The 22,042-nt window shown below is 37.5% G+C and overlaps 1 protein-coding gene across 5 annotated transcripts in view; it reads left to right on the top strand.

Annotated features, from left to right (window-relative positions):
- Nucleotides 1–22,042, top strand: part of RAPGEF4 (Rap guanine nucleotide exchange factor 4) — a 153,254-nt gene that overhangs the window by 103,719 nt on the left and 27,493 nt on the right. For all 5 annotated transcript variants that reach the window (XR_003526588.1, XM_027636801.1, XM_027636800.1 and 2 more), the window contains 11 exons: nt 2,282–2,366; nt 5,803–5,863; nt 6,411–6,487; nt 7,609–7,755; nt 9,038–9,153; nt 12,228–12,316; nt 14,537–14,615; nt 19,007–19,157; nt 20,447–20,535; nt 20,973–21,003; nt 21,246–21,324. Coding sequence is in view for 4 of the 5 variants with exons in the window: in XM_027636801.1 (XP_027492602.1) it covers nt 2,282–2,366; nt 5,803–5,863; nt 6,411–6,487; nt 7,609–7,755; nt 9,038–9,153; nt 12,228–12,316; nt 14,537–14,615; nt 19,007–19,157; nt 20,447–20,535; nt 20,973–21,003; nt 21,246–21,324 (1,004 nt within the window). In the remaining variant the exon portion in view is untranslated. The remainder of the gene's footprint in view (nt 1–2,281; nt 2,367–5,802; nt 5,864–6,410; nt 6,488–7,608; nt 7,756–9,037; nt 9,154–12,227; nt 12,317–14,536; nt 14,616–19,006; nt 19,158–20,446; nt 20,536–20,972; nt 21,004–21,245; nt 21,325–22,042) is intronic.

Genomic DNA, 22,042 nt, shown 5'->3' with positions numbered 1-22,042 from the left:
CTTTTCACAGCAGGATCCTACAAATCAACATCAGTGGGTCACCACACAGGTTTTAAAGACACAGTGATGTCTAATGTCTCTCCACGTGACATCTGCAGGAGCAGAAGTAAAGGCTAGGTACTGATATCCGCTACAGATTACCAGTCCTCCCAGTGTGCTAACATAGGAGGCAAATGGACATACTGAAAGAAGAGTGTACCCTTTTGTTTTGATAGAGATCTGATGTAGTTAGGCATCATCCTTTTATGTTTCAATTTCATGTAGAAATTTGTTGATTTGTTACAGTATGTTTTCCATTTTCCAAGACATGCTGGTTTTACAAGCATGTAATAAAATTAAAGTTGTTACTGCCCTATTATTTTTTAAAATCCTTACCTTTTGTTTCTTAAATCTCCAGTGAAAGGTAGCTAGTACTGGCTTAGTTTTATGCTATACTTAATTAAGCTACCCCTTGAAATTATAAGGCTGACACTAGGAGGGTCAGCCTTATAATTTCAAGCCAGAATTAGAAATAGTAAAGAGTATTTTGAGTCACTAGAGGGCATAGCAGTACCAAACCAGTTTCTGTTTTTCCATTAAAAGTTTATTCCATTCAGTAAGAGAAAAGAGTAATTTTATCCAAAACATTTTTTGTCTAAATTGATCTTTAATCTGGGTAATAATACATACGTGTCGTTGGTAAGTGAAGAACAGATGAAAAATATAGCTTGCTTAGCAGAGATGTCAGTTGTCCTTATGTTTTCTATGACTTCTTCAGTGCTTCTTTCATCCAAAAGAAGTCTTTATCAAGATTCTTTTGTAAAAAGATGCAATGTAACTCCAGAATGACATGGCTGGGTACTCCTGTACCTCACACATGATATAGACAGACTGTTGAACCAGGCGGTGATTAGGCAGAAAACCTATAGAGCATGATATTTCTCCTTGTGGCTTTCCTGATCCTCTAGATGAGAATCTCCTGTAATACTGACATTTCAGGAGGAAAACTTATATTAGGAGGGTTCGTTGTAACCTTTGTTTTAGGGCTGTCCAAAGATTCACTTGTGCTGTTAACTCTTTTGACATCACACATTGCAGACAGCAGGGTTTGGAACTGTGCCTGTTCTTAATGGCAGAGCATATAAACCTTCTCCTTTGGAACTCCTACCCCCGACTGGACTTCCTGTACCCCATTTCCTCACGTCTTAAATTCCTCCTCTCTCCCTTCCTATGACTAGGTGGCTCTTTTCTTCTGTTTTTGGGCCACTGAATTAATTACCTGTATTCTGCTTTTCAGAAATCTAAACCATATTGTTCGAAAGGACTTAGTTCTATAAAAATTACTTGGGATAATGCTTTAAAGGATTATGCAACTCCAATGTGTGGTCTGAAATTATATCACAGGAGAATTTGTCCTTTTAGAAAATGAAGTTGTATTAGACACTGTAACTAAAGAGAAGCTTGTGAGTGGGAAAAAGATTGGGATCTGCTCACAAGGTCCTACAACTCCTTCTCTTGGGTACTGTTTATTAGATCCTCCAAAGCATGTCCACTACACTGCAGTCCCCTCAGTATTTGTGTCCTTCTTAAGCAATCAGAAAATTTTGTGGTGCATAGGCTACAGAAATGCTAGTATTTCAGTCACGGTGGCAGCCTCATTACTCCTTGTCCTGTAGGAGAATTATTCCTTCATCAGTGCCTGCTCTTTAGTAATGGCAGCTTCTTGTATTTTTCAGTGAGAGAAACTGAAACTACTGAATGGTTCCTATTTACCTTTGTGGCTACACAACAGCACTCAGCATTAACTCTATAGGAGCTGTTTGCTGTACTCCAGGATGCACTGCTGCCTTTCCAATTTGTTCAGCAGAAATTCACATACTCCTTTACAAACCACTACTACTGTCTCTTTGCTACAACTAATTAGTGCTGCATGTGAAAAATAGTGCATATCCCACACCCAGGAGTTCTTTTGAAAGGAACAAATTTTTATGTACCATTTCTGATTTATGTGACCATTTTACATATAGAACACTTGATTTAATCAGGAAAGCTGCCTAATCAGGATCTCTCTAAGGTGGTTGCCATGGCTGCTGCTTGGTGTCATTCAGGTAGCATTCACAGAGCTTCCATCCTTTGTGTGTTCCAGTCCTCCACCCAGAAACATCACTGAGGCTCCATTTAGTGAGGATGTACCCTTCAGTAGACAGTACAGCAGCATTTTGTTTTGTTCTGTCTCCTTCTCTGAAGCATTTATTTTGGGCATTTATTGCATTTTGCTATCCCTTTTATGTTCTCTCTGTAGGCCTGGCCAGAGAACTGTAGATGACTTAGAATTTATATATGAAGAACTTCTCCACATTAAGGCCTTATCTCATCTTTCTACCACAGTAAGTAATTTTAAAAGTTATAATTCATCACCAAAGGAAAGGCTGAATTTTTACTTCTGGTGTTTTTTAGAGTTGGAGAGCCCATAACCATTTCCATTTATACTTCCCATGCAAAGAAGTTATTCCATCTGTGAGGAACACCCAGGCACTGTGTAGTGTAGATTCTCTTTTGGATATCAGATATAATTCTCTTCATATATTTCTGCACAGCCGCTATCTCACTCACTTAGCACAGGTGCTGCTGTCTGCATCCATATTCGAGTTTAAATGAAGATGTATGCAATCTGACTGGACACCCAGGATTGTGGTGCTACCGAATTTTGCAGAATTGATTTCTCATCTGTAAGGAGTCTTGGCTTGAACCAGTTAGGAGGAGGAATTACACTGTGCAGAAAGGTGGACCTGGCGGTTCTTGGTGGTTTGAGTTTGGTCACTGAGTAAAGGAAAGCTCATCAGATCAGACACTCTCTCTGGGTGGTCAAGAACAGTGCAGAGAACCACAAATAAAGGAAATGGAGGAGAGAATGTGTCTTTGTAAAGTCTCACCGTTGTTGACACACTGCGTAGGTAAATGGAACAAGATAAATAACACTTCTGGTCTCAGCATGTGGATGCTTTCAGAAAAAGGAAGCCAGTCAGAAAGTAGATCTGTGTTTGACAGTAGCTTCTTTGGAAGCACTTGATATTTTCAGTAATTCTCAGTTAACTTGGGCAGATGCAGCTAATTATGAAGCTGCATTACAGTAAGACAGTACTTCATGCAAGTATGTAACACCTGAGCAGTGTGTTTTCAAAAAAAAATAGACATCCAGAGTTTGTATCTGAATTACAGAGGTGTTAAGGAAACTTCCCAGTTTGACCATTCATGAGACTCTCTGGCAGTCACACTCCCAACACCAGAGACTTTCACTGCTGGGACCAAAGCCCCTTCACAGCAAGCAGCTCCAGTGAACCTTTCTGGTTCAACCCCAGATTTCCCAGTGGAGTCACAGATATCTCATTCCATAAAGCAGTTTATTCACAGTGCAGTAATACAGAAAGAGCTTGAGCTGGTGCCTCCAAGGAGGGACCCCCAACAAAGGGGGTTTTATCCCCTCACAGTCCAAGCCATGTAAGTCTCGCTCTTCCTCCCATGTCCTCCACTCCTGCTTTTTCTCTCAGTATCCATTTACCTGGCTGGCACCACCAGTTTTCATGACCTTTGCTGTGCAAAGGGTGGCAGTTCACAGCCTCTTGTCTCAGGCTCCCACCCAGAACTCAATCTGCATCTCAGTCTACATCACTTACTGCAGCTTGCAAACCTGCACTAGATGTGTTCCTCAGCATGGGAAGAGCCATCCAAAATCCTTAAGCATCCCTGAGATGTAGGGAAGAAACTATTTAAAGACTGCTGTAAGATCCAGAAATGACCATTTAAAGGTTAAACAAAAGAAACTACCCAAGACAGATACTGAGAGGGAGTGGAGAACGCTCTCGATACTGCATTTATAACCCTGAACAAAAAAATATGAAACACTAAATAGTTTCAGCTCTGAAGAAATTCAGACTTGAGGTCAGAATCCACAGGAAGTAGCATATAGAACAAGTAGGGTAAATGATACAAACTGCAAGAAATACTTGGCATTTTGAATTACAGTTGATTCCATGTTTTTAGTAAGAATCTGGAAATGCCATCCTATTACACGTGCATCATGAACTAAAACAGAGGACAGAAACCATAACTAGTCTTCAGAGGAACAACAGACAGCATTACTTCTATGAACCAGAAGATTGTTGGTCAATTGACTTGAAAGGAAATTAAATGTTTAATTTATTTTAAGCAAGGCATAATTCCTGAAGTAATAAGTTTTCTAGACATACACAGACAGCAGGAAATAAAATGGACAAAATTCAAGTCATATGGTGATGAACTAATCCTTGCTAAACCTGTGAAGTTAATGTATGAATGAAAAACAATTATATAATACAGTGTTAAAAGGAATCCTCTTCATCAAGAGGATTCCTTCACTGTAGAGGCAAATGACTGAATCAACTGAGAAGACATCTGTGTGGATAGGAATTCTCTCTGCAATGTGCAGAGCAGTGTTAATGGGGCTGTATTGCCTGTCCTTATGAAAGCATTGCCTTTGAGCAGAGGTTATAAAAGGATTTGGTGAGGTGTTATAGAAGTCACAGGTCTGTGTGTTTGCTGATCAGTGTGCTTAAAAAACCTGTCCAAACACCTCTATTTATCTCTTTTCTTCGCCAGGCTGCAAACAGGCAGTGCTTTGCACTAGCTGTCTGGAAGGAGTTCTGGGAGAGGTGGCTGGTGCAGTATGTTTGTGCTTGGTGCCTGAGCAAAGGTTTGGGTGGGCACACAGGGGTGCCTAAATTTGTCCACCCAACTTGGGAGATGCAGCCACCAGACTCTCATCTGGATTGTGTCTAGAATTTGAGACTTCCTTCCCAAGTTTTTCTTCATCGCCTAAAATTTTTTTTCTATTTAAACAGTTGAGAGAATGGTGCAAAAATGCTACTAGTAAATATATGGTGGAGCCAGCTTTTGATCCATATTTGGCACAGTTAAGTTACATGGTAGTACCTTTGAAAAAGGGATTGTCACAAGCTGACATTCTCTGAATACAATAATTTGCTTGGAAATTTGCCTCCAATTTGCCTTGGAGTCTTGTGGTTGTATGAAGAGATACATAAGGAACATAGAAAAACTCAGAATCTTATGAGGTTCCCAGTGCTACTGCTATTTTGTGAAAGTAACGCTAACAGTGTTTACAGTGACAAAAAGCAGTTGTAAACAGTGTCTCACTAGAGGCAACTGCCCAGTCAGTTGTAGGAGCCAATCACACAGAGCAGTACAGATCCAGGGAGGAGCAGGCTGACGCCAAGGGCACCATCATGTTCTCCAGTTCCTGGAAGAGGTAGTGAGGTGGATGTTTTGCCTGGAAAGGTGTCAGGCAGAGAGGAGACTCAGCAGGTCCAAGTGGCTGTGCCTCGCAGCTTGACACAGCAGAAGTAGCCAGATTTACATCAGTAAGGGGAAGGGTACTGATTTCTCAGGGAAAACCAGGAATATTTCCATGGAGTAACTGTCAATCACTAGCTATCTTCTGTAGCAGATCACTATTACCATTTGAACTTTTCTGTCATGTTAATTGTTGATAATCATTTCACATATGTGTGTATGAAGAAACATGCAGAGACCCGTATCTTAAAGATGCCCTTGTCTGAGCCATTTGGAGCCAAGAAATGTATGCTCTGTAAAGCCAATCAGTAGGAATTAGGACATCAAGTGAAGCAGACCATTGCCTGGCTGCATGGCTCTGAATGACTGATGAATGATGCAGAGGGAAGAAAAGCGGCAGTTGGGCTATGTGACTTCCTCTCAGCAGGGGGAATAAGATACGTATAAAAACTATAATTTCTCTCTCTTTATTTTAAGGTAAAGCGAGAATTAGCAGGTGTCCTCATTTTTGAGTCACATCCCAAAGCAGGAACGGTCTGTAAGTAAATGGAGTCCTATCAGATCTTCTTTTTCATCTGTGGCATGAACATTTAAATTCTTAATGTTTAAATGACAAGAGCAAAACTTGGATGCACTCTTCAAACTTGATTGGCACTTAGTGTTTAAAACCTAGGGTAGTAGGTGTTGGCTTAGTCTGTTGCTAAGTGCAGGGACAGTATCAAAACTAATTCTGTATCTTGGTTGAATGTATATATCCTTTACGATTTGGGTGTGTTTTTATCTAGAATTTTTGGTTGGACTAGTCTCTGTTTAAAGTGTATTTTAATGTTAACCTATATTAAAAAAACCTTGCTGTACAAAGCGAAGGATTTAAAATGTAAGATTACTCAGACCTGTAATACTGAGAAGCCTTATCAAATGAATGTCAAATTCAGAGTTGCTTTTAAAATCATAGTATGCCCTTTTACAAGGTAGATATTAATATGACTGTAGAGTTACCTTGAATTTTACTGAGTGCAGAATCTGGCCCATTTATATTGTGAATAACTATATTCTCATAATAAAATCTTTTCTCTCTCTTGTAGTATTTAATCAGGGAGAAGAAGGTACTTCTTGGTACATTATCCTAAAGGGATCAGTAAACGTAGTCATTTATGGCAAGGTATTTTTTTCAGAAGCTATTTCATATGATTGTTATTATTGAAATTGTAAGAGTAAACTTTGAAGGAATACAGTTTAATTTAGAGCAAAATTGCTTTGTCTGACAAAACAAACAGAATGTAATTTTATTAAGAAATGATCCAGTGGTTTCACTGATTATACTTCCAATTGATTGCTCTATAATTTTGGGGTATATTACACGGTTTCTGAATATAATCCATCAGAGTTACATCAGTTCTTTAGGACAAAGCAATTTGCTGGAATTTGGTGAATTGTCAGACTTCTGTCTCATGGAGGTTTTAGCCCTGTCCCTTTACTGCGATATTGTCATGCATTTGTATGACTAACTTTTCTCATATGTGTCAGGCATGTCTGACAGAAGTACTACTTTGTGGCTAGTGGTTCTCAGGTTGGATGAACTCTTCCAATTTATGCCAGCTCTTCATTTTACTTAAGCTGTAGACCAGAAAGCATCTCTACTAAATTCTTGCTTACGAGAGAGATTTTTCAAAGCAAAAAAAATAGGATTTTGCTACACAGAAATCCCTTGAGTCTTTAAAAATCCTTACTTTCCTATTGATTTTTCGTTTGGTGACTGTGAATCCTCCATTTGAATACCAAGCATTTCACCAAAATCTAGCACAGGGCCTAGGTGTACAGTCTGTTTCTAAGTAACCTGTATTTACCTACATTTTTTACATCACTGGGTGGGCCAGATTCTCTTTTACTGTAAACTGGAGCAAGTGGAGCACTGCTCATGTACACCAGCTGAGGATGTGTTGTTATATGTTACTTCTGCAAACTTGATTTTATTTTTTATGGCCTCCATAAATAAAAAACAAAACACTCAACAACTTTCTGTCTTGAGCAGGACTGGAAGAGTCCTTCAAGCTGAATGTAATTTCAGAGAACAAGCCAATTCTTTTCTATTCTTGCCTTTCTTTAGTAATAGTAATAACCAGCTATCAAGTATTGTTTCCTAGTTATTATTCTGGCTGTTGATTTCCTGCCAAATAGATTTGTTTTGGTATTCGATTGTGAAGTCCAGTGTTTGTACTAGGACTTTCAATAGAATCCAGAGTAATGATGGGTTTCTGCATGTAAATGTTTTGCTCTGTGCAGGGTGTGGTATGTACTCTACACGAAGGAGATGATTTTGGCAAGTTAGCGCTTGTGAATGATGCTCCAAGAGCAGCATCCATTGTACTGCGTGAAGACAACTGCCACTTCTTGAGAGTAGACAAGGAGGACTTCAACAGGATCCTTAGGGTAAGAGCTGCCCCAACAGCGTGATATCAGAACTTGCAAATTTTTTTAGAGCCTGTCTTATTTCTATGAATATATTGATGTTGATAACCTTGTTTGAAGTATCTCTAATAATGGAACAGAGATGTAACAGTCTAGAAGATCAAGTAAAGAATATATTCATTGCCTGTCCTCATTTTCTGTTCCTAGCTCCGACATGAAAATGGGACCAAATGGAATCTTCTGTCTCTCATATTTCTGTGATCTAGAGTTCACTCTTCTCAGTTTTTCCTTATGCTGCCCAGGATTTCTGGGTGATATTCCATCCAAATATTGAAAAAAACCAAGATCACCCATTCTCCCACACAGGTCATGTCAGGTACCTTAATCTCAATGAATTTAAGGCAGAATCAATTGGCAAATTGAGTAAGTTACAGATAAATACACTGTTGTCTTTATCAGAGAACTCTAGGAAGATATTCCCAGACTAATTTTACAGTTGTTCACTTTAGGGCGAATGTGTTCCGAAGTCCAATTGTAATTCAGTAAATACAAGCTCTTTTGTGTCCATTCATAGGATAGCAAGTCAAACCTAATGTCATCCTGTATTTGAACCTATATATGCCCAATATTGCAGCAATAAAACCAGTCCAGACAGAGTACTCCACTAGAAAAATTACATAAGACTGTGATTACTGTACAAAAGGGAACAAGGATCCCATTGGCAGTAAGGCTGGGTTGGCCATGGAGACTTACAACTGATTAAGCTTTGGTCAATACTTCAGAGAAGATCCAAGTCCATGGTCTTACTGATTTTTACCTGTGTTTTTTGAATACACATTATATTTAATTTTTTTTCTTTTTCTACTATGACCTGGTAGTAGAAAATGAACAGTTTACTGAGCTAAAATTTACTGTTCTTACATGCTATTTTCTCTGGTTTTTTTAAGCGGAAAGTCAGATTGTAGGTAATAATATTCGTATATAAAAGTGGGGATAGAGATTATATTACATTTGGAAAGTTGTGGGGAGACTCTGTTTTTCAGAAAACTTGTTTTTAATTTCACACAGATGGAGATTTTTCACATCATTCTTGCTCTAGTCCCTCCCACAATTGTCTGCCTCCTCCCCCAATGCCAGTGCTTCCTTCTTCATCCTGTGTATGAGGAAAATAGAATAAAGACAGATAAATACAGGGGGAAAGAACCAACAGCAATCTTCATGTTTGAAAGTCATGCACTTTGTCAGAGTGACTAATCAGCCAAATGAAGTGCAGTTGCATTATTAAAAGTACCTTGTCTTGCAGGATGTGGAAGCAAATACAGTAAGACTCAAAGAACATGACCAAGATGTCTTGGTGTTGGAGAAGATCCCAGCAGGAAACAGAATTTCTAATCAAGGAAATTCACAGCTGCAGCACAAGTATGTTTTCATTCAATAGTGCAAGTGTCAGACAATTATTAACCTTTTAAATGGTGTTATTATCCAAACAATAGCATATTCCCTTTCTATGTTAGAATGCAGTGCATATAAAGTTTTCTTTTTTTTTTAATCATCGGTTGATCACATGCTCCATACTGGATAATATATCCATTTCTTGCAGCACACCAGCTCTGTGTCTTTACAGAGTAATTCTCTGAAGATCTCACTGTAAATACTTACCTTGTGTAATGATTTCTAAGTAGTCTAGGCAGAGAGAATGATGAAACCCTACTAAGCTGAACTACTGTGTAAAAGATGTGAGGAAAATACACTGGTTTATTGTTAAGTACAGATATTTTTAGTTTGGTTTTTGAGCTCTGGATTCTAATAAGAGTTTGCTAGGTACAATTTGTACATAAAACAAAGATCTCATGCAATGAAAGTTGCAGAGCTTATCTTACACAATAGGTTAGCACTGTAATAACAATATTCACTACATTTTCCTTACTTTCTTACTGAAAGGGAAAAAGTACAATTCTGTTTGGATACTACTGTGATAAGAGTAGAGTGAGGCTATTACCATTTCAAATGTTGGTAAAACCCCTAAAGGCTTTGTAAAGGCATTATTTGCAAATGGATGCACAGTTTTTTTCAGAAACATTCAAAGAACTTCAACAAAATAAGCAACAAGAAGTTTTGAATCCTTCTCCCTGAACCTCAGTTTTTCTCAAAGAAAGAGCCAATTTACTGTGAGATTTTTTGGGTACACTTTTTATCTCATCTGGAATTTCATATACCTATTTTATCTGCATAACTGAATGCAAAGATTTATAAAGATCTGTGAAGGTTGAATAAACCATTCCTTGCATTTTATATACACATTTCACATATTTCGGAAACTGCCATTTCATCCTGCACTTGATCTGTTAGAAAAGTGATCTGTTGTACTAGGAAAACAAGTACTCTTACACTAGTTTGTCTAAATGAGGGGAACCTGACTGTAGCCAGTGGATTTGCATCAGCAGCTGCAATACACAGCAACGTGGTCTTGGGTCTGAGATATTCTTCATGGTTCCAGAAGTGAAAGTTTCATTTCAACGTATTTGAAGCACTGCCTTCCTTGCAAACTCTTTGCACCAGCATTATTTGTATTATTTAACAGTTTGCTCTTCAGACTCTAATACAGATAGCCAGAAAAATTTATGGTAGATTGTTAAGTTAGGGTGTATTTTATGTCTTACATTCCAGGAATATTTTCAGGTAAAGCTCAGAATTTCATTTCTGTAAATATTTTATTCATTTGGTCAGCTTTTGGGGGCTATCAATGTGTCAGCAAGGGAGCTTTTGATGTTAACAATGACAAATAGACATAATCTACCCAAAAGAGGAAGTTACCTTGAAAGTTCACTGTCTGCTTTTCACCAGTCAGATTACTTTGTTAATAGTGTGTTGGCAGTGTCTTTTTGTTTAAAGTGTTTCGAAATGAGTTCACTGGGTTTGAAGATGACATTTCTTTTGTTTCTTTTCTTAGTAAATAGAGTAAGTGGCTGCATTTATGCAGAGTCCAAATCAAAGTTCCTGATGTTTTTTGGTTTCCAGATGTGTTATTGGAATGTGTTAGTTGAGTGTTTAGTGCTTTTGAAAATCACTGTGCCCAAAACAGAGGCCTAACAGGGACCTCTTCTCAGGAAGAAACTAATTTTCTTCATCTCAGCCTTGGGGAAAACTTCACTTTGGCAGCAGATTCTCTCAGTTACCATTTGGATTCCACCGCTTCCTCTACGGAGACGTAGCTCCTACATAGCTCCCTGAGTCATGCTTTCAAAGAGTGACAGTTTCACTTCGAAGGACTAGCTCTGAAGTTATCACTCCCAAGATCTAACTCTTTATGGGTGATCACACTCATGCAGGATGAATTCAGCAGCCCTGCAAGTCACTTCACTGTTCATTTTCACTTTCATATTCAGAGTACTGCAACCTGTGATTTCTCTGCTTCACTCACTTAGATACTTGGTTAGTATCTCTGTGAGAATGTGCACTGGCTTAACAAGTGTTTGTGTTCTTGGGACATCAATACAGTTTTTCCAAAGGGATTGGCAAGTAAAAGAACTGTGACGGTCAGTGCTCAAAGTGAGGAGGAGCTCCCAGGAGCTCAGCTCCACCACTTATTTCTCAGCAGGAGCAGAGTATCTTCACTTCTCAGGGTTTTTTCTTTCTTTTTTTTTTTTTTTTAATTTTTTACTTTTTAAGTTGAATTCCAAAAAAAAAAAAAAAAGAAAAAGAAAAAATGCAAAGATTGAAAGAATGTAGGGAAAGATAAAAAAATATCTGATCTGCAAGAAAAGAAACAAAAAAAGATGACAGGACAAGTTTTGCAATATCATATGATATTCTGCTAGTACTTAAAATCTTGCCAGTGTTTTTGCATGAAGCAAAAAACCCTGGATATTGCACTAGTTCTCTCACCTCCCTAAATTAACTCCAGGAAATGGTACAATCCTAAGTTTATCCACTTGAAATACTTACATACTTTCTTACTTCAGCTATGTAAGGCATTGCACAAATTTGAAGATACAGTGGGCTATTTCATTGTCTGCCCCCACCTTCTCAGACCAACCCCTGTCAGTGATGCTGAAGGAAACTATTGCCTTGCTCTTGCACTAATACTCAGCAGTTCTTATTTCATGCTCATAGAATGTCTTTTAAGACCCTTTAATGACTGCAAATTGGTATTTATTCTCAATGGAGGAGCATTTCTGCTTGCACTTCCCCAAGTTTGCACCAGTGGAGCTCTGTGATTGTGGTGTAATTGTGGTAGTGTTATACTGGAGTACTTGTGCAAGGAGTGGGCTGTCATCTCACACTCCCTGGGCAGGGTGGAGAATGTATTGCTACTATTTTACAGGGGAGAAGCCAACAATGTTGTGAGTGGTTTTGTCCTAAGCACACAGAGATTCTGGTCGGAGCACGTATTCGTACTCTGGCGCTTGGCATTCCTGGTCTTCTTGCTCACAATTATTTCTTGATTAGCTGTTTTGCCCATGAGATGCTAACTGCTTCTTTCCCTCCCTCAGGTATATTGTGATGTCAGGAACCCCAGAGAAAATTTTAGAGCACTTTCTAGAAACTATGAGGCTTGAAGCAACTTTAAATGAAGCAACAGGTATCAAAGGCTATTTTATTATTACTGCATAAGATGGACTTGCTGGGGGAACACTGCAATGTGATGCTTTGAAAAGCACCTAATGGTAGTTTTTCCCACAATGAGAACTATCAACTGCTCTGAAACAATCCCAAGGAAACCTAGGAAATCTGGAATTAAAGATAACGATCCACTCCTCCAAGCCTGCTCTATCATATTTGTACTTTCAGGACATAATAGAACTGCAAAATCCTCCGAGGTGCCAGACCACTAGTTATGACTTTAATTAGGCACAACTATAAGGATAGAGCACACAATAATAATAGTACTCATACTTTTTTTTCTGGATATCACTTAATCCTGTGAATTAGCTTGGTACCTCCAGACGTTGCATTATATGTTCTCAAATCTTCATATCACATTTAAGGTATCACAATTTAAATTCCTTGTTTCTGATACTTTCCCATTTGCAGGGAAAGAAAAATTGTTACTAAAAGGAGAAGAACTCAGCACACCAAGGGCTGAGTGCCAAGAATGCAGGTTGCAGCATCTGCACTTAATAGGTGGCTTTTCATTAGTGTAAAGACAACAGAGAATTTACATCTAGAGATATAGATATTTGCTGACTTACTATTAGTAAGTATTGTAATCTCTAAAATGACAGAAAAAATCCTCATAATTTTGATAAAGTAATGCAGAGACTTGTGTATTACACTACATAATACTGCTTTTTCAAGTTATTTTTACATTGCAGAAGTATATATTCAAAGATGTTCTTAAATCCAGTTAATCTGTTATTGACCTCATAGTATTGGAGAAACCTGTACAGTGGTCCCTAAACGGTGGAATAATTGAAAAATTACAGAAATCCTTTTAAAGTGTGTGTTTTAACTATTTCAAAGATAAAAATATTTCCTTTTTATTTTTATTAGGATGTTATATTCATGTTTATTAGGATTACCATCAATATTAATCTTTAAGCTTGCAGCTTTTTTATCATAAGTTTATTATGCACAGTATGCACATAGTATACATTTTTCTAAAGCAAATAATTTTAAAAATATTTTAAAACTTTTCACCAAAACATTTCATTACAAGATTACACTTATATCCTAATGCAATACAAAGTGTCACAGTTCAGTGTTACTTTTAGTATGTAGCATCTCAGAGTGCTGGAAAATTGAATTATTGGTTTATGCATTCCTTTAATTTAAGAGTATGTAAAAACCAGTTCGCTCTGGATATTACACAAAGAAAAAGTGAGAGAAAACTCATCCTTCCAGATGTGAATTTTGTCAACTGAGAGATATTTTCATATATGAATTATAGGAGTGGAAACAATGATGTAATATTATATTACACAGTTATCTCACCATATTTTTTCTGCCATCCCTTACTTACAGTGTTTATAAATGTTTCTGTTATCTCAAAAGCTGCACTGTAGAAATTATACCCTGGGGTATTGTGTTTATTGTTTCTCAGTGATTCCATATAAGCCTGCCAAACTTATTCTGGCCTCTGCAGCCAGGCTTTATAAATCCTTGTTGTTGTCACAAATACAGAGATAAGGCAAACTGGGATTTACACCAGTGCTACCACAGATCATTTTAATAGAAAAAAACAGCTTGCTGTTTTTTTACCAGAGAAAATGTCAATCATATTGTTTATGTGTGTTTTAATGTAAGTGTAATGGCTATGATACCTTTGAATCAAAATAAACCCAGAAATTTGACTATCCATTTACTTCTTTTAAGCATTCTTTTTGTTGGTAGGAAATCAGCTAAGAATTAAATTATTTGCCTTCTCCTGTGTAGTATACACTAAATCTGCTGTCTGATATTGTATTTCCTAAAGCTAAATATAGCAGCTCTGTTTAGGTACCCAGGTGTGGCAGGCCTGATTCTTTTTTGCACGGAACTTACACTTGTACAGAAGTATATCCAAATATTTCACTTAAGCAGAGACTGGGGTTTTTTTGCTATTCCAAATTTCTCTTTGACATGGGCAAATGCCTGTTAATGTAAGTGCAATAAAATTAAAGACTAAAAGCTTAATATTTCAGCTCATATTTGTCCATTACCCATTTTTAAACTTAATGCCTACAAAAAAAGTGCAAATAGACCCCCTTATTATCTGCAGAGGGCTTATAAGATATTTTAGCTGAAAAAAACCCTAATCCCTGTGTTCCCCAAGCTGTTTGCAAAGGCTTAATTCACTGTTTTCTTTCTTCTCTTTTCACAGATTCTGTTTTAAATGATTTTATTATGATGCACTGTGTTTTTATGCCAAATAGTCAGCTCTGCCCAGCCTTGATGGCACAATATCCTTTTGTAAGGGAAAAGTTGTCTCTTTAGCTGCTGTCCCTATCGGTGATGAGATTGAGGTTCTCTCTCTCAAGAAGTACATTGCACTCCATGTAGGCTGTGCCTTGTGGGTTCTCAGTGTTGGACTAACAGCTGTCCATAGCTCAACAACTCTGAAAGGGATAGTGTATACCTGTGATGAGATACGGTCCCAGACCATGAAAACCGTAATGTTCCTGTGCTCATTCCTATTCCAAGGGAAATAAATGTACTGTCCCTCCACCGTATAAGTGAAATTACGTAAAAGTTTGGGTTACCCTTCCTGTATCCTTCCTGTCTTTCTTGGTTTTTGCTGAACTAGAGCATCTACATTTTAGCTGGGGTAGCTATGTCTTGGTGATTTCAGTGGCCCACTTTATGAATTACAGGCTGCAAACTGCCTCAAGCAAAAGGTTGCTTAAACTCATAGAATAATGGGTAAGTAGTTCCTAGGTGCTGTCACATAATACTTATGAATAAAAATAGTGATAATCTATAAGAATAGCCTATAGCAAATGCAAACAAACTGTGAAAAACTTCAATGGCATGTGAATATTAGGAGATGAAATCTTTCAGTGGAGAGCATCAAGAGCTGGGGTGATTCTCATACTGTCTGCATGTTTTACAGGAGTCTGTGAAATGTCCGTCTGTCAATTACTGCCAGGTTATTTAGTTTGGAGAGCTGTTGTGCACTGAGAGTTTTCCTTGTGCACAGTGACTTGAAGCTATCGAGTGACTGGAGCATTAAATAAACATATAATATTTTGTGTTTTATAGAATTCTGACAGGGGCATAATAACTTCAATTCTCTATTTATTTGTTTAGAATCACATTGGTGTGAAAGTGTGCTTTCCTTGAAGCTCAGCAGGGCGAGTGACATCTGGGAAAGCTCACCCCCTGAAACCACAAAATAGAGCATCGTGTCCTTGTCTGGCAAGCTTGAGAATCCATTTGTGTTCCTCCTAGCAGGAACAGTAATTGTTTTTAAAACCTTTGGACCCATGAAACTGGTCTGCAGAAAATTGTTCATATACTTGAAACACATTTTCCAAGATCACATTGTTTTGGATATCAAAGGTATTATAAAATGCTGTTGCTGACAGCTTTGAGAGAGTAAGAAAGGGCAGCACTTCTAATGGTTTTGGGGTTTTTTTCCATGATTTATCTAGTCATATTTTTCAGCTAGTCCATTTGATATTCAGACTTGTCTAGCCTCAATTATAATAGTATACATCTGATATCCAATAACTGGGAAAATCAGACCCGTAAGAAAAACATACCTTATTGTTTATAGGGGAAAAGTATTTCTGAAAATCAGAGTGATAGTGACACTTAAAGATAAATATTCATTTGTGATGAAATCTGTTCTGGAGAGGAGGCTAAGACGATGGTCTTCAGTGGATCATGGCAGGCATTGTGCTAATTCTTTTCAAAGAGGAGGAGAGCTGGAAGTCACTGGTATCCTGCTGCTTTAGTGTCAGCTTTTCCTAGAGCCGAATTATTGTTTATTTGGTCTGTTCTGAATATGGAAAAACTAACTGTGCTTTGTTGATTGTACCATTGAAATTTATTGTTAGAGTTGAAAGGTTTCTAACAAAGCTCATCTTTTTTGAGCAAAATCACTCCACAAAAATGTTTGCTGGTGCTATGAGACTAAGGAGAGATGAATTATGCTCAATGAGGAAATTAAAACAGAAAAAGAAGGAGAAGAAAGGTGATTTGTTTGGCAACTTTTTGCTTCAGCTCCCAATTTGGAATCAAAACAGGTCTATTTTCTTACACTCACAATAGCTGGAAGCATGCAAGTGTGAGTAGAGCTACACCACTGTAGTGCTTTCAGGCACAGTACAGGGTATGAACTATTTGGAGTTTCACTTCCTTTATAGCAGCATTTTGTTGTCTGTAAGTTATTTTAATCCTGAAAGGAATGGACAGGTGCACCATTTTGTCTCAGTAACATTATTGCTGTCCTTTGGCACACTAGTCTTTTTCAGTCATTAAAGTACATGGGTCCTGCAATATTAAAAAATCACGTACTTCTTTTTTATAGGGAAGCAAAGGGTATGCTCCCCTGTCCTGGATCAGTCCTGTGTGTTGGACCAAGGCCCCTGTTTCCCTCTCTTCTTCACAGAGATGGAAACGGACAAATTCTCAGAGCTACAGCTTGTCAGAGGGAGGCAGGACAAAGCCCAAAAGAAAACTTGAAATAGAGCAGCACCTACAGAAGTGAACTTGGGTTAGTGCAAGTTTGTGAGCATGTGTGCAGGTGTGCATCTTTAAAGGACCACTGTCTAAATATTTATTAAATATAAATTCCTCTTTTGCTCTCTGTAGATGATAGTTCTTTAGCATGCTTCTATATGAGTGTTTTGTGAACCTCCTTTACCATCATGCCAGGAAAATAGTTTGCATTCTACTGTAGTAATGGGTGCTGATCTTGCACAGCCCCTGATATAGTTGTTTTCCTACAAAGGGGAGAACAGACTTCAGAATTGCTTCCACTTCTTAGCATATGTTAGAGATAATTAGAAATATATATATATTGAACTCTAAACATGTTGGTGTTGATAAATATTTTGCAATTATCTGACACTTGTTGCAAATATACATAATAGTTTATTTCTAATTGCAGTCTGCAGTAAAGCTGCATCCTGTAGGTCCCATAAAAATGTGACAACCCTTCACTGACTTTCCCCATGGTAATATTAATAAAATCAATATAAATGAGCAGTAAAAATACAGAAAAATACCAGTGCGTGTGGTGAGTCAGTTAATAAGAAAGTAAAAATACATTAAATAATTATAGCATTTGAAAGGTAAATATGGCATGAGAAAAATGACTCAGTAGAATATTAAACTTGCTCCCCAAGGCATTAGAGCACATAACTTACAACATATTATTTACTTCTTAGGACCTTTTGACTTACTGCCATAATTGTACTGATATGTTAAGTTCTCTAGTAATTTTAAACCTTTTCAAATGAAAGTAAAATGCAGATTTCTGAAAGTTTGTCAGTCAAATGAGTGCCCCAGTAACTCTAGTAGCATGTCAAATCCTTCCAGGGGTTTTGGACAGCAGGATCATTTGGAAAGTGTGAGTTAATACATACTTTTCCCCATTATATTTTATTAGTAGTATTTGTTAGATAAATGCTTCTAAATGAGAAGCTTAAAATAAATATCTTATATAATTTGGATTCTTCATTAATATTTTTATTTTCTAATTAATACTTCAAAATATTTTGTTAGAGCAACTGAAGGTGCACCTTGAAAGGATGCTGGACTTTGCTGTGAATGAGTGTCAGTATTTTATGTGTTTCTATGTAACTGGGAATAGTATTATTCCTAAGAATCCAGAATCAGAATTCTGATATCTGGAAAGCCAAGTTGAAGATGCAGTTGCACTCATTCCGTGCTTACTTCACATTCAGCTATCAGTTTATTGGGAAATAGTTTAAATATATATTGTTATCCTCTGATCAGTGAGAATTAGACACAAATTGTCATATCCTGTTTCTGCTAGAGATTCTTCATTTTCACAGAGGTTAAAGGCTCCAATTATCTCAGTTTATTGCCCATTGTGCCTTTATTTTTTCTTGGTTTCTTCTTTCAATAAATGTTACTTTTGGCCTTTTAGCTATTTGCCTATGTTTGTAATGTTGATACTTTATCATTAAAAAGGTCAATGAAATGTTTCCCCCTTTTTCTTATTGTTCATCACAAAATACTTTCCCAAAATATTGTGTCCTAAATATGCTTTATTTGATGTACTAGAAACATCTAATTTCCTCATAACCACGAGGCTACTACAGAATTTATTATTTTACCTTATGTCTCTATAGTCAGTTTTGCTTGTAAACTTCCAGGTCCCCCTTCCATAATGGGAGGGTTCACCTTGAGTTACAATAACTTGTAAAAATAAAAGAAATAACACTGGTAGTTCATTACAGTAGTCTTCATCAAAAATGAAAACCTGAAATTGTTAATAAACACCAAGTGACATATTTCTTTTTCTTCAACTGTTTGCAAAGAGGAACAAGGAGATATATCCTTCTTCAGTCTCCATGGTTAATCCTCTTCTCTGTGGTTCCAAGTGTCATTTCTGTTCTGCTCCCCTACAGCAAGCACCTCTGTGGTGGGACTGTGATCATTCCTGTGCTCTTTAGAGAATTCACTGTCTTTTTAATTTTTAGTATGAATGCGAAAGATTTGAAAATCAGTGTGCTAGTGAATGTCATAATTTAAAAGTATATATTGGAAAGTTATGTTGGAACACCCTGAAAGTGATTTGTTGGAAGTCAGTTGTTTGTGAATTCATACTGGTTTTGATATTTTCAATCACTAAATATTTTCCTTGACACCATGGCACCTATCATGCCCAGCCTTCTCAGGGTACAGAGCAGGAGAAAATGGATTATGCCCTCAACAATAAAAGGCGAGTCATTCGGCTGGTTCTGCAGTGGGCTGCTTTATATGGAGATTTACTACAAGAAGATGAAGCAGCAATGGCCTTTTTGGAGGTATAAAGGAATAGTCGTATCACTGTACTGAAAAGTACCTGCCAAGCAAGATAAGCTGAAAGCCTGTTCCCAGTCTGCAGAATTCTGTCACAAAGTGAAGAGAAATAGGTCATTTCAAAGTGCAGACTGATAACTCTGTTTTCTCGGTTTTGGCTGCCGACAGCAAATGGAACACAACATGCTTGAACCATTGTTCAGGCCTCTGGACCTCTGAAAATACTGTTGCGGACCCCTTTGAAAGCACTGCAGGGGTAGATTGCTTTATAGCAGTAGATGAATTTTGCTTTTTTTAGTATTTACTTGTGAATAGTTATGGAGCGCTACAGGTTGAACTGGAGGGCTGTTTGTGCCTGCCTGAGGTGTGCCAGGAAGGAGCTGCAGGGTTGTCACTCTACAAAACCAAAAATCCTTTCCATTTGAAAGAAAGCTGTACTACAGCTATTGGAATTTAAGATCTTTGTCTTCAGACTCTTGTAAGTTCTTTGTGGTAGGTGCCATATCCTTGGATTTCTAAGACAAGATGTACTGCCAAAGTCACATTAAGTCATCATGATTACCGTTATTATTATATATCGAGTTATGGCACACAATCCCATATGAAAATGGCTGAATGAAAGTTCTTGCCCCGAAGAGCCTAAAACTGAATCTAAGATAAGAATTAGCAGAGGGGAATAGGGAGGGGCCTTAAGAATGGCAGGCATCCCACGAGCCCACATGGGAAAGCTTTTCAAGCTTTGGAGACAACATAGTCTTTCATTAGGCCAGAAGTTAAAAGTTAAAGAACAAACACTAGTTGCAAGCATGTGGATCCTTCTTTGGGATCCTCCTTTTTATGTAGTTGTATCAGGAAGAGGTTTGAGTAGGGTTTAAGAGAGGGTGATATTGCAGCAGACTAGAGTAGCTGAGAGTCAATGACTCAGCAGCAAATTAACCACTAGAGACTACAACAGCAGTGAATAAAAAACCCTATTGTGGCAGATTATTTGTGAATTTTATAGCCTTTATCCTTGACAATCTGAAAATGCAGTTTTTGCACAAGCAGTCAGTGGTTATAGAGTGTGCTAAGGAGCCTCATCAGGCTTCCTTTCTGCATATCTAACTCTTGCTTTAAATCAGCTGGAGATAAACAAGTAGAAGTAATAGAGGGTTGGGCCCAGCATGTGTTCCTCTATGCAGATTATCATTCTATATAATCATTAAGCTATCAGATGTCATCTCATAATCCTCTCTCCTGAGTACTGCTCATTTACCCCTATAGTTATTTAAAGACTATTCTGTATCATTTACAGGAATTTTATGTATCTGTATCAGATGATACTAGAATGATTGCAGCACTAAAGGAGCAACTTCCAGAGCTAGAGAAAATTGTAAAGCAAGTGTAAGCACAGTTTTTACTTCTTTCCCCCTCCCTACCCTTTTTCACAGTAAACTGATGAACAAAATTTAACAAAATTTATTGGTTATATCTGTTAAAAAGCCATTGTATGAATGGCACTCAGTCATACAAGACTGAATGTTTGCATGCAAGCTTGTTTGGATTAATGTCTGTGGCCCTCTCTCTTCCACATCAATCTTGCAAACAGCAGATTCTCACAGAGAGGTTGACAGAAGTTTATTTCATGCTTACATGAACTTTGTATATTTTTTTCTTCCTTGGTCATAGATTAACTATGATATCATCTAGTCTTTTCATATATAAATATGAATATGTTGATATTTTAGTTTGACAAGTGGCCCATCTTCTGTGGGTGATTTTGTACACAAAGTCTTACAGGTAATATTTAATGATATATTCTATGTTTTACCTTTTTATAGTTCTGAAGAACCTAAAGCACCACAAAAGAAGGTAAGATAATTTATTTGTTCACTCCTAAAGTAGAGTCTTAAGCACAGCAAATTCATAAGCATCTTCTCTTTAGTAATTATGGATATATTAAAAAAAACACATTGAGGAAATAGCTTTTAACATTGTCAGATTTTGCATTGCTACTCTTTTTTCCTGCCATTGATAGGAGCTCTATTGTAATTCATATATACCACATAATGTTTCTTTTTGCACTGATGTGAATCTTGATGATTCATTTTCAGCACAAAGTTCTTCTGCAGCTGTTCAACACAAGTGATGACAGGGCACAGAAGCGTCAGCCTATCAGGGGCAGCGACGAAGGTGAGTTCCTTCTCTGCAAAGTTTTCTTGAGCCACTGAGATTTGTGTAACTTTGTCTCTCTCAAAAACGTGGTCTAAAAATAAATGAAAGTACCTACCTACAGTTTTGAAGCCTGGCCTGAAGCGAACCCTTTTTACTTTTGCTAGCCCAGTATTCTCCATTGTTGATTTGAGGCACTCCTGGTCTTTTCCCTTAGTTACTTGTGCTATCAAACACTGTGCTTCCTCAGAGGAAGATGTAAATACCTTTAAAATAAGGAATGAACAAAACAGGTAAGAACCAGTACAGACAGTCTACTGCAGGTAATGGCAGTGCAATAAATAGTGGTGCTGAAGGTCATGTTTGAGCCTCTGTCTCCCCATTATAGTTTGAGCTAACATGTACAGCTGTTGCTTTGCAAGATAGGACTGGAGCAGATAATCATGACACAGATCATACAATCATAGAATCTAGGCACACAGCCTAGAAAACAAAATCTACTGATTTGCCCTATTGCTAATGTTTCATTCTCTGAAGAGATTAAGGTAAAATTTACAGCAGCGTATAAGAATATAATTTTCAGATTATTGAAGAGGTACTTTCAATGGTTGCTTTGGTGCATCTTCACCTAAACCAGCTTCTGTTTCAAGGTATTTGATATTAAAGGATAGCTCTTGCTAATGAACAACAATAAAAACAAGGCAACAAAATGCAAGGTCACGTAGCTTAGAAAGCTGGT

The sequence above is a fragment of the Corapipo altera genome, unplaced genomic scaffold (assembly GCF_003945725.1).
Source record: "Corapipo altera isolate COAL_440 unplaced genomic scaffold, ASM394572v1 45, whole genome shotgun sequence".
Classification (NCBI taxonomy): Eukaryota; Metazoa; Chordata; class Aves; order Passeriformes; family Pipridae; genus Corapipo; species Corapipo altera.
This window is presented reverse-complemented; position numbering and strand designations above follow the sequence as displayed.